This window comes from Cottoperca gobio, chromosome 18, assembly GCF_900634415.1.
Source record: "Cottoperca gobio chromosome 18, fCotGob3.1, whole genome shotgun sequence".
NCBI lineage: Eukaryota > Metazoa > Chordata > Actinopteri > Perciformes > Bovichtidae > Cottoperca > Cottoperca gobio.
The window spans coordinates 966603-979544 of NC_041372.1; the positions used below are offsets into that span (position 1 = coordinate 966603).

The window sequence follows — 12942 nt, forward strand, 5'->3', positions numbered from 1 at the left end:
AGGCTTCAACATGACTGAGTACTGCACAATAAATCATGTTAATGATTCAGAGAATCCTGGATGGATTTGTTCTTATGGAGGAGTAAATGAGAAATGGCATTAAGGGAAAAAGGGAAAAAGGGCCCTTCCAATTTTGTCTTACTTGATCTCAGGTTCATAATCCTGATAGCTGAGAGATGTGACAGGAACAACATAACAAAAGAAAACAGAAATAAATCAAATCACATCACAGAGAGACGGAGGTGTAATCCCAACCGTGTGGCCGTAAATACAAAGTACACATTTAGACGTTAAGAGGGAAACAATACGAGAAGTAAGAAGGCGGATCCTGCCAGTGCAGATTACAAGCTGCGTTCACATCCAACATTTGTTAGTGATTTACAGGTGATCACCGAAGAATCCAGCTCGCATCATAAATGCTGGCAGACCTTCGCATTTAAGCTATAAATGGGCCAGGTGTGCGGCAAAATAAATGATTTATGAATTCACCAGGGCGACCATTAAACATCATTTTCCCAGGGCTGTCTTAATGACCTGGTGGGAGAGGTACTTCATCAAGGCGACTGCCCCCAGAATGGACCCAGAAACACAAGCGGTGGGCACAAAGAGCTAAATATTGTCCTCTAACTAGCGGCACTTTTGTTCCAAGAAAGGCTTCGTGATAGATACACGGCAGGAAGAAGACAAGCATCCGAGAGGCCAGGATGTGAAGACATCTTCTTCTGGAGTTATCAGATACAAATATGGGGATGAATTTTAGAGCTGCACAGAAGGAGCCTTGAGGCAAAACTTCAGAGACTGCATAACTGTCACTGAAAAGCATAACAGCTCACTTAAAAATGTGGAGGGTGCATTTCAGTTTTATCCTTTCAGGGCGGCTGCATGTCTGAGAGTCAACAGATACAGAAGCTCTCACTTCATATTCACATCAAGACGCTCAGAACTGTAAGTGCAGGATTTGGCAAAGAAAATAAAGTTATTTTGGACTACTTCTAATTAAATGTTAAATATAGTAATATACGTCCTTTAGCTGAACCCATAGATTCGTATGAGTGGTGGTGTAATGTATAGATGGACTATCCATCTGTGAGGGCTGCAGCACTGCTCAGCTTTGGAAGGACAAAAGAGAGAGAAGCTTTATTCTGCTCATCTTAGAGGCAGAGAACTCCTTCAGACTGCCATCAAATTACCACCGAGTCCCTTCAAAAGGACTTAATTCACCGAGGTGCCATTCAAGCGCAATGTCACAGATCATTTATGTATGAGATCGCAATTGGTCAATTCACCCTGCATGAAGTCATCTTATAGGTGGTTCCTGGGAGGGAAGGAGAAAGTGATGCGATCATCCCGACAGGGTGCTCAAAATGTTAATCGCCTCCAAAAGTGTTTAAGACTTCAAGAGCGCAATGTTTTTGATGTTGGTATAGATGTGTCGCATGTTTGAAAAGCTGCTCGTGAGCGTTTGAAGTTTCTTATCTGCACGGGAGAGGAAGCGACGGCAAAAGTCACAACTTTCTTTAAAAAAATGTTCAGGTCATCAACTTTGGTATTTAAAGCCACAATGCTGCACAAGTCATTTTGTAATCCATGAATCACAGAGCGGCCGCGGCCTCCATTACAGGGTGAGGAGGGAAGAAACACATCAAACACAATATCTACATCCTACTGAGGAAAGCATCTTACCAGTGCCATTCTACAATAACACATCCATCATAATAACGGTAGCTAAAATGAAGAGAGAAAGAAAATTGAAAGATGAAAAACAGAAAGATGTTAAATATAAACAGGCAGGATGCTAATCAGCACAAAGGAAGAGAGGAAGAGGCAGCATGATGCAATCTGAACAGAAAACGTGACATCAAACCATAAAGAGGAATCAAATGGCACAAAGACAAAAGAAGACACACCTCATTAAACGAACTTCATTAACCCGCAGTATCATCGCCATCAAATCATTTCACCTTGATGACTCCAAGAAAAGCTCATGTGGAAAATAAGGCAGTAATGGATCTGATTGAGTCAGTTAGGAAAGTAAAGGCTGCACAAACGCAGCATGGGATTCTGTGTTGAGAGAAAGGAGGATGTTAATGTTCTCCATGTTAAAGACTGAAGGACCTTCTCACTTCCTGCTGATGATGAAGCACCAGTTAAAGGCTATGACAGGACGTGTTTGTTACTAAATCTTTGTGCAGTCGCGTGTTGAGAAATGGCTCTGGACTTAAAACCTGTGTCAGATGAATGAGGGCTGACAAAGGCAGCACGGCTTCATGATATTTTTCCAACGGTCATCTGAAACATTGCAGATTGTTTCGAAGTCAGTAAGACTCGGGGGTCGGGAGGTCAGCCGTGTGGTGCATTATGGGAGGCCGGTGTAATAAATCACACGACGCGGAGAACTCCAGCAGTCAATATTTTTCTGCAGAACAAACTATGCGATGTATCCTGCGGTAGCAAAGAAACAACAAACACAAACAGACTTGAAAAGTGTTAGCTAGCAAAGTACTACAGTAGTTTGGATCAGTGTTTAATGTACCTGCAGCTCTGCAGCTGGAGCAAAGTGCTCTGCGAAGCAATCTCTGTCCCCGTGTGCCTCAGTGCATAAGAGACAATCAATACGTGTTCCTGACAGACCGCGTGTGCTGTTCGCAGGGATGACATCATTGGTGCGGGCAGAGCATTGTCTAAGTGTTCATGCTTCTTCATTGTGTTGCTTTCTAACAGAGGTGGGAACAAGTCACAAGTAAGTCTCAAGTCCTAAACTTCTGTCATTTTCGACCTGCAGGTTTTTCATTCTGCATTCAGTTTTCTGTGTGTGTGTGTGCAAAGTCTCCAGTTTGCATCCTTATCAAACAATATTTTATTGGGAGGAAGAACCTACTACATTTTGCAGCGGATCAGAATCACAGGGCGGATACACACGTTCTGTTTCACTTATGAGAAAGGCCTTGGCGAAGGTCTGCGGTCTCCACTCAATTCCAGTTTATTTAGTAATGCATAAATCCCCTTAGTAAGCACTTTGATTATAACTAAGTGAAGGCTGATGCAATCGGTGACTGGGTCCGCTCGGTTCACAGGAGGATAACAAAACTTCTAAATATATACTTCTGTGTTTCCCAGAAGTGACAAATGTAGTGGACGCTGAATGTCTTTAAACGTCATCTGCAGGTGACTGATATGTCAGTGCGGTCACACTGCGGCTGACGGAGGAACATCCTGCGGTGAATTTGTGATGGAAACACAGCGTACGGCCTGACACGGTGCAGCTTCAGCATGCTATATCATGCTCGCAGAAGATTGTTTTTTTATGTGTATCACTGTGCGGAGAGGAGCAGGGCAGACAGGGCCACTGTGCTGAGACACAACCGGTGATGTGCTGCTACAGAAGAAACAACCGGAGCACCGGCCATAAAGCAGACTAATGTGTCCAGAGTGGCTTAAAAAAAGCCAGGCAGACAGCAAAAACAGAGCAGAGACCCTTATCCATCATTGCAAACGGGAGGAAAAACAACTTTACACCATCTGTGCAAGGAGCCTGCCCTGACACCAGGTAGCTGCAGCTCACAAAGACAAGCACAGAAAAGGCTGTGTCATTCTCCGGGGGAGAGGGACCTGAAAACTACTTCTCAAACTCGTTTCCCATCGAGACGGACTTCTAGATAAAACTTTGAGAAGTGGAGCTGCATTTAAATGGCTGGACTTTAATGCACAGATGATGGTCAATAGACTGCAGTATATAGAGATATATAACAGTTATATAGCAGATATATAGCCGACATATAGCAATTATAGAGCCGTTATATAGAGCAGTTATATCACATATATAGCAGTTATAGCGCAGATATACAGCCGACATATAGCAGATATAGAGCAGATATATAGCAGCTATATAGAACCGTTATATAGAGCAGTTATATCACATATATAGCAGTTATAGCGCATATATATAGCAGCTATATAGAACCGTTATATAGAGCAGATATACAGCCGACATAGCAGTTATAGCGCATATATATAGCAGCTATATAGAACCGTTATATAGAGCAGTTATATCACATATATAGCAGTTATAGCGCAGATATGCAGCCGACATATAGCAGTTATAGAGCATATATAGAGCCGTTACATAGAGCAGTTATATAACATATATAGTAGTTATATAGCAGGTGTAGAGCAGTCGTAGAGCTGATATAGAGTGGTCATAGAGCCGTTATAGAGCAGATATATAGTTAGTTATAGTTATATAGCACGATGGTGTGTGTGAGACCACAATGCATGTAAACTGTGACTCTTTAGTACGTAAAGCTCATAAATATCTTTATAGTAACAATGGATCACATGACTGATTCATTGATTTGTCTTTACAGAGCACGGAGGTGCTGTTCTTACTACAATTAATTTGCGTTAATATATATTTGAACTGCTGTTTTTGTCATGAATCCTTTCATTACTGCGGCGTGTAAAGGCCTTTAGTCTGCACTCGTGTTGCTCTGTATGATGGATTACTCAACTAAAGCTAATTGACTTTTGTATCATATAGAAATGAGAAAACTCCTTGAGCAAACCACTAAAAAACAAGCAGCATTATTTGTAATAAATAAGCTAAAACATGCAAAACCCCTCGTATGGTGCTTTAATTTGAAATTATTACTCCACAGGGCTTTCATATGCATTCTAACTGAATGTACGCAAACATATTGCAGGGCCAGATGTCTCGCCTCAAGTAAAGCTATTTTATCTGAAACTTTAGTCGAAACCTTTTTACAAGCTGAAACTTACCTGAGCAAAACGGAAATTAATCTCACCCGTAAGGTGAAAGTATAGCAAGGTGTTTAAACTTTTACCAGCAAACCTAACACCAAAGAAAGTTTATATCTGAGTTTTATAATCATTGTTGTCCCTCAAGCTTTCATATTATGTGAGAGCAGCCAGGCAGATAAACAGACACACACAGCATGAATATTCATCGGCGACACGGTGACACTAAGATAACACCAGGTCAGTGCGTCACATCGTCTCCTGGCCTCTTCCCGTGTTCTTCACAAGATGATGGAGATGAGTACTGTTTCATTTGAACCCTGCCCGACACAACCTTTCAGCTTAATCGCAGGTGCTTACCTCGCAGGCCCAGACGCCGGGACCTTCGGGTTGGGTGTTCACAACCCTAAGTGATTTTAATGAGCTTTCAAAATATCAAAGGGAATAGGCGAGAAAAAGTGAATTGCTCGGGAACAGCAGCTTGAATGCAGAGTAACATGCAGACGTCGCTCTTTAACCAGAGGTTCATTAAAGTGAAGGACATGTAGGCTCAAACTGAGCCAGACACACTCACACAGAAAGTCACAACGAGAGCTATTTCTGGTCGACTTTATGGATCTCTGGCGGATCCGAGGGCTCTTACTTGATGTTGTCCAGGCAACCGGAGTCTGGTTTCAAGATGGCCGTGTGATGGAACATCTTGTAGAGAGCTATGCCCAGGAAGATCACATTGAGCTGCGGGACAGATGGACGGGGAGAGAGAGAGAGAGAGAGAGAGAGAGAGAGAGAGAGAGAGAGAGAGGGTGAATGTTTCCATTATTTTAAATCAGAGCACAGAAATCCTATGAAACCTATTACGGTGCTACAACAGACTAAACAGGCTGAGAACTACATGTACGAGGAGCAGCTACATGTACGAGCAGCTACAGGTACGAGGAGCAGCTACGAGGAGCAGCTACAGGTACGAGGAGCAGCTACAGGTACGATGAACAGCTACATGTACGATGAGCAGCTACAGGTACGAGGAGCAGCTACATGTACGAGGAGCAGCTACATGTACGAGGAGCAGCTACAGGTACGAGCAGCTACAGGTACGAGGAGCAGCTACATGTACGAGGAGCAGCTACATGTACGAGGAGCAGCTACATGTACGAGGAGCAGCTACAGGTACGAGGAGCAGCTACATGTACGACATGTACGAGGAGCAGCTACAGGTACGAGGAGCAGCTACATGTACGAGGAGCAGCTACAGGTACGAGGAGCAGCTACATGTACGAGGAGCAGCTACAGGTACGAGGAACAGCTACAGGTACGAGGAGCAGCTACAGGTACGAGGGGCAGCTACATGTACGAGGAGCAGCTACAAGTACGAGGAGCAGCTACATGTACGAGGGGCAGCTACAGGTACGAGGAGCAGCTACATGTACGAGGGGCAGCTACAGGTACGAGGGGCAGCTACATGTACGAGGAGCAGCTACAGGTACGAGGGGCAGCTACAGGTACGAGGAGCAGCTACAGGTACGAGGGGCAGCTACATGTACGAGGAGCAGCTACATGTACGACATGTACGAGGGGCAGCTACATGTACGAGGGGCAGCTAAATGTACGAGGGGCAGCTAGATGTACGAGGGGCAGCTACAGGTACGAGGGGCAGCTACATGTACGAGGGGCAGCTACATGTACGAGGAGCAGCTAGATGTACGAGGGGCAGCTACAGGTACGAGGGGCAGCTACAGGTACGAGGAGCAGCTACATGTACAAGGAGCAGCTACAGGTACGAGGAGCAGCTACATGTACGACATGTACGAGGAGCAGCTACAGGTTCGAGGAGCAGCTACAGGTACGAGGAGCAGCTACATGTACGAGGGGTAGCTACAAGTACGAGGAGCAGCTACATGTACGAGGGGCAGCTACAGGTACGAGGAGCAGCTACAGGTACGAGGGGCAGCTACATGTACGAGGAGCAGCTACAGGTACGAGGGGCAGCTACATGTACGAGGGGCAGCTACAGGTACGAGGAGCAGCTACATGTACGAGGAGTAGCTACAGGTACGAGGAGCAGCTACATGTACGAGGAGCAGCTACAGGTACGAGGAGCAGCTACATGTACGACATGTACGAGGAGCAGCTAGATGTACGAGGAGCAGCTAGATGTACGAGGAGCAGCTAGATGTACGAGGAGCAGCTAGATGTACGAGGAGCAGCTACAAGTACGAGGAGCAGCTACATGTACGAGGAGCAGCTACAGGTACGAGGAGCAGCTACATGTACGAGGAGCAGCTACATGTACGAGGAGCAGCTACAGGTACGAGGAGCAGCTACAGGTACGAGGAGCAGCTACAGGTACGAGGGGTAGCTACAAGTACGAGGAGCAGCTACATGTACAAGGGGCAGCTACAGGTACGAGGAGCAGCTACATGTACAAGGGGCAGCTACAGGTACGAGGAGCAGCTACATGTACAAGGGGCAGCTACAGGTACGAGGGACAGCTACATGTACGAGGAGCAGCTACAGGTACGAGGGGCAGCTACATGTACGAGGGGCAGCTACATGTACGAGGAGCAGCTAGATGTACGAGGGGCAGCTACAGGTACGAGGGGCAGCTACAGGTACGAGGAGCAGCTACATGTACAAGGAGCAGCTACAGATACGAGGAGCAGCTACATGTACGACATGTACGAGGAGCAGCTACATGTACGAGGAGCAGCTAGAGGTACGAGGAGCAGCTACAGGTACGAGGAGCAGCTACATGTACGAGGAGCAGCTACAGGTACGAGGAGCAGCTACAGGTACAAGGAGCAGCTACATGTACGAGGGGCAGCTACAGGTACGAGGAGCAGCTACATGTACGAGGGGCAGCTACATGTACGAGGGGCAGCTACATGTACGAGGAGCAGCTACATGTACGAGGGGCAGCTACAGGTACGAAGGGCAGCTACAGGTACGAGGGGCAGCTACATGTACGAGGGGCAGCTACAGGTACGAGGGGCAGCTACATGTACGAGGGGCAGCTACAGGTACGAGGGGCAGCTACATGTACGAGGGGCAGCTACAGGTACGAGGAGCAGCTACATGTACGAGGAGCAGCTACAGGTACGAGGGAGCAGCTACATGTACGAGGGGCAGCTACTACGGGGGCAGCTACAGGTACGAGGGGCAGCTAAAGGTACGAGGAGCAGCTACAGGTACGAGGAGCAGCTACAGGTACGAGGAGCAGCTAAAGGTACGAGGAGCAGCTAAAGGTACGAGGAGCAGCTACAGGCACGAGGAGCAGCTACAGGTACGAGGAGCAGCTACAGGCACGAGGAGCAGCTACAGGCACGAGGAGCAGCTACAGGTACGAGGAGCAGCTACAGGCACGAGGAGCAGCTACAGGCACCGCGAGCAGCTACAGGCACGAGGAGCAGCTACTTGTTCGAGGAGCAAAGAATAAAATAAAAAGTGAAATAAGAGATAGCAATACAATACGCATGTTAAACATCTAAGTAAAAAATAATGAATTAAAACATGAGTTATACATAAACAAATAAACAAATATAATTTATATTAAGAAGATTAACAATACCATAAAAGAAAATATGTAATTGTGACTTCCAGCATGTATAACATCCTGCTCTGTAACAAGCAGTGACTTCCTTTCATTCACAGGTTGATTGTATCCGGCACATTTTAATGCTCTGTGCACGTGTCTCACAACTCCGTTTCCTTTATGCATCAGATTCCTTATTCAAATAACTAAATAAAACAATACTTTCAAAGTCAAGTCAAGCACATCTTAACGAGTTGGACTTTTGCAGCAACAGTGTAATTAGTCAGAAAATTATTAAACTGTCTCCTGTTTATCTCATTATTTAATTTTCTCTTAGTCAGCAATCACGAAAGTCGATATTGAGTCAAATCTGGTCACGGCATAAGAGAGTCTTTTCAGAAGGTCTCCTCAAACATTACAGCCATTAGTAAGTGTTCACTGCCGTACAGTTGACTTTGGGCTAATATGAGGCGAGTATTCAAAAAGCACCATTATTAAATGCTTAAAACGCATCTTTGCCTCAAACCGTTACCAGATTCCCAGCGTACAATTGGATCCGAGCCCTCGCCTTCTTTCCAACAGAGATACTGTTGTTGGTAAATGTGAGAGAAAGGAGTGAGTCATGAGGCTCACACAGACGCTTTGTGAACGACTGCACCAAACTGGAGCGTGAAAGTGGATTTAGCATCCAGCTAAAGCTGTTAAGAGTTGTTGCAATTTAACATTTTGGGTCCTGTGGGACAGTAATGTTGCACATTTGTATTTGTTGAGGAGAATTATTATTTAATTTACTCCAAATATTAGTTATGATGTCTTGGAAATAAATTAAAGCTACAACGTTATTGCACTATTGGTTGAGAAATGTTATTAAATTATTGGTGATTTTATAGATTATGGGTTTTATTACATTAAAATAACGACGTTATTGGCTGCTACATTAGCTTAAATACTTAGATGAACATCAACCTGTCATGAGATTTAAAACAGTTGGATCAATAAAGGAGACATTTTATCATACAATGAGGGCTGTACTAAGAGTGTGTGTGTGTGTGTCCTCTTTGCATAATGCCTGTGTATCTGCACCCGGTCTGTCTGTGCCTGCGAGTCGGAGATGGAAAAAGGTAGTGTAGTACGAGTTGGAACGGGAACAAAATCAATCATAATCGCAGTGCGGATTACTCCAACACTGCATACTGAGCAGAGTTCGCTCTCTTTCTCTACGCCTAACCCCCCCCCCGCCCCGCTTTCCCCCCAAAAATTGTCTCAGCCGGTGACTGCAACGGGGTGACAAACTGCAATATATTCTCTACACCCCTCATTCGTTTCTCTGGACAGCTCCGTGCCCGGCGGTGGCATATCTGCTCAACAGGGCAGGGAAAGAGGGAGGATAGGAGCTAGAGAAAAGCGATCTCGGTGGAGCATTTAAGCGACGACCCGCAGGCTAAGTAGGGTTAATGAGCAGAAGAGGGGGGGGGCACGCTTACCATAATTATCAAGGTTGCTGGTCCTATGAAACTCCAAATGAAGTAGGTGTCCAGACGAAGCCAGCAACTGCAATAAAAGAGTCAGAGGAAAGGGGGATATGAAGTGAGAGAGGGGATGTGTGAGCAGAGGAAGTGAGGGGGGGGGGGGGGGGGGAGAAAGATTTAGGTTATAGCTTCATACTCGTGCTCAGAGGATATACATCAAGGAGCAGGCTGGAGTGACACGGAGGGATAGGCACTTCAAAACAGAGATTGCTGCAAGAGGCCTGAAGAATTATGACCGTCAGTAGGAATTTGGAGGAAAAGATTTTTAGTATCAATGACAGTAATGATGAGCTTAAACAGGTGTCCGATCAAAGGTAGAGGAAACTCACAGACGCCTCCGCCAACCAGGCGAGCAGCAGTTCACATCATCCAGTCATGACTGGAGCGTTTAATCCTATTAGACACTTACATGAAATTGTCATAATTAGCAAATCAATTTTTGAGTTGTGGCCAGAAACGTGTTTTGTGAAGTCAGAGTGACCTTGACCTTTGACCTCCACAATTGAATCAGTTCATCATTGAGTCCAAGTGGACGTGTTGGGCACATTTGAAGAAGTTTGTCAGGTTATTAAAGTAGCAGATCACGTTACACATGATACTCTGGATGATTCAGCTCTTAATTGAATCGTAGCTGCAGATTGACCTTGACAGACATGGCGACGCACAAAGTGCCTCATGTGTTCAGCGGCGTCGACTCTCTGCTGTAATTATGTCAAGAATTAAATAACATGCTCTTCTGACCTCACACTTCAAAACAGTGAAGTCGATTCTCCTTCGCTGAGGAAAACTAAGTAGAGAAGCAACAAGGCCGGAGGAAGGTGGAGGCGCTGCTTTGAAAAAAAAAAACTTGATTCATGACCTGTGGTTGAATTATTAATCTTTTAATCTCCGCTGCTGCAGCATAGACGCCTCCATTTTTGGCCACTGGAAAATTACAGTTCATGCGGGCGTGAGGGGGGGCAGGGAGTGCATGGGCCACTTTAGAGGAACACGCCACAGTGCTGAAGACATGTGTCCGTCTGTACATAAGGCAAACTGCCTGATAAACAAAGCTACGGTGATATGATGAACGCTATTGTGGGACAAACGGTTACATTTACATCACTACTGTTCAGCTTACACATTTAACATTCAGAATATAAACCTTAACTGCAAAGGACCCGTTTGCCACCAAAGACGTGTCAGACAAACAAGAGAACACGGGAACACGAGAAATAACGGACACAAGTTGACTAGTGCTTTGTTGTCCCTGGGACTCGATACGTCTCCCGCTCACGGATATCAATGGCTGAGATCAGGCAACTCAGAAAAACACATATGGATGCATAAAGAAGTGAACAAGCGCAAACAAAAGATGCACAACATGCAGAGAACTGTGGCAGCTCATCAAAGCACTCGCTCCCAACGTCGCGGTTATAAATTATGCTGAAGGTTCTTATTGTTCGTTTTTGCCTTCTTCTTCTTCAGATCATAGAAAGATTTAAAGACATGGTGGGCGGTGGGAGCTGCGGGCTGTTTTTTCCTTTCTGCCTCCCCTTCTCCACTTGTGACATGGTTGTGTTTATCTTGTGGAGCTCATTTAGTTTCATCTCCCCTCCTGGTATGCTACTTTGTGCACTTTTTCCATTAGTTCCCAAGCAATACAAACTATAAACGTGTGCCAGTCAAAATACCAACCACGTCAGTGCCAACAGCATTCTGGCATTCGTGGCACCAATCTGCAGAGATGTGAGACAGGCTGTCCTTTGAGCCACGGCAGCTAATCTGCAGAGACGTCTCTGCAACACAGATAGAAAGCTGATGACTGAGCTTTTTCATTTTGTCTTCAACAATAACCTTTTAAAGGGACAGTTCACCCCTAAATCAAAACTACATATTGTTCCTGTTACCTTTAGAGCTCGTCTACATAGACAGGTGTGAGTTCTCTCTACTGAAGGTCACGGCTCGTTCTTTAAAGAAGCCAACTACAGTCTGCCCTGAGCAAAACAAAGCATGTAACTAAAATATATGATATTGAGAGAAACTACGATTAAAACCTCCTTTCAAAAGGACATTTTTGTTGAATCATCTTGAAAACATAACATAATATAAGATAACAGCCAATAGTGGTCCACTGGCAGTGAGTCAGTGTGTCCTGACTGCTCTTTCATTTTCTCTTATGAAACATTTATTTACAGGAGAACTCTAACAAAAGCCACCGTGTTTCTGCTGCACTGTAACACCCACTGTATTACTGGAACCTGAAGCGACCTGCACCTCGGAGCTTCCAGGTGCTTTGATGTATTACTTTCATTAAACTGCAGAAATCCTTGTTTTGCTGAGCACTCGCCATCTTCACTGGACTCCAGGAGAGTTGCCTTGCTCAAGGGCCCATTTAGAGTAATCACTCAGAGTAACTGACTGGAGGTTTCCCGAGTTCAGAGTTTCCCGTTTGATGTTGGACTTTGAACAGGCGACTTCACAAGCCGACTGACCTTCAGGCGGCTGCGGCCTGTTTAATGTGCTCACTTATTATGAGCCACTGCTTCAGCCTTCTACGATACCCGGGTCACTTCTGAGTCTGACTCGCTGGATGTTTCTGCTCAGAGTGAGACCACCATGATAACGGCGTGCTGTGGTCGCAAAAATCAATTTGCCTCCCCCACCTATTGCTTTTCACCACTCGTCCCGCCTCGTCCCTTCCCTCATCCTTCAATGGCTGCGTATAATTGTTCCACCGGTGGCAGGCTTTAATTATTCACATGATGCCAAGGCTCAGGCGGTGGCAGCTATCACCTCATCCATCACCAAGAACTATGGCTCCGCCAATCTGAGGATGCCCTGTCTACCAGTGTGTGTGTGTGTGTGTGTGTGTGTCATCCATGATAAACATCTTGGAGGCAAACTGCTGATGCTGGTCTTCATTATTTTCAGATGGGCTTGAGATTAACTCAGAGGAATGGAGGGCGATCCTCTGCTTGGCATTACGCTGCTTTATAGAGCACTTTGTATTTGAGAGGAGAGGGCTTATGTAGCTTCTGTAGAAAATACAAAAAGGCAGTCTGCTTCCATCTTTTTGTTAATCTCCTGTCTCTTTCTCTCTCTTTCACTCTCCATCTCCCTGCTCATAGCCACTCTCGCTCCCCCCTT

At 45.5% G+C, this 12942-nt stretch overlaps 1 protein-coding gene across 8 annotated transcripts in view; it reads right to left on the minus strand.

Moving 5' to 3' along the window:
• The window catches only part of LOC115023593 (adhesion G protein-coupled receptor L3), a 187706-nt gene that overhangs the window by 11912 nt on the left and 162852 nt on the right, over positions 1 to 12942 (minus strand). For all 8 annotated transcript variants that reach the window (XM_029454686.1, XM_029454691.1, XM_029454689.1 and 5 more), the window contains 2 exons: positions 9769 to 9835; positions 5399 to 5490 (listed from right to left, as the gene is read on the minus strand). In XM_029454686.1, coding sequence (XP_029310546.1) covers positions 5399 to 5490; positions 9769 to 9835 — 159 coding nt within the window. The remainder of the gene's footprint in view (positions 1 to 5398; positions 5491 to 9768; positions 9836 to 12942) is intronic.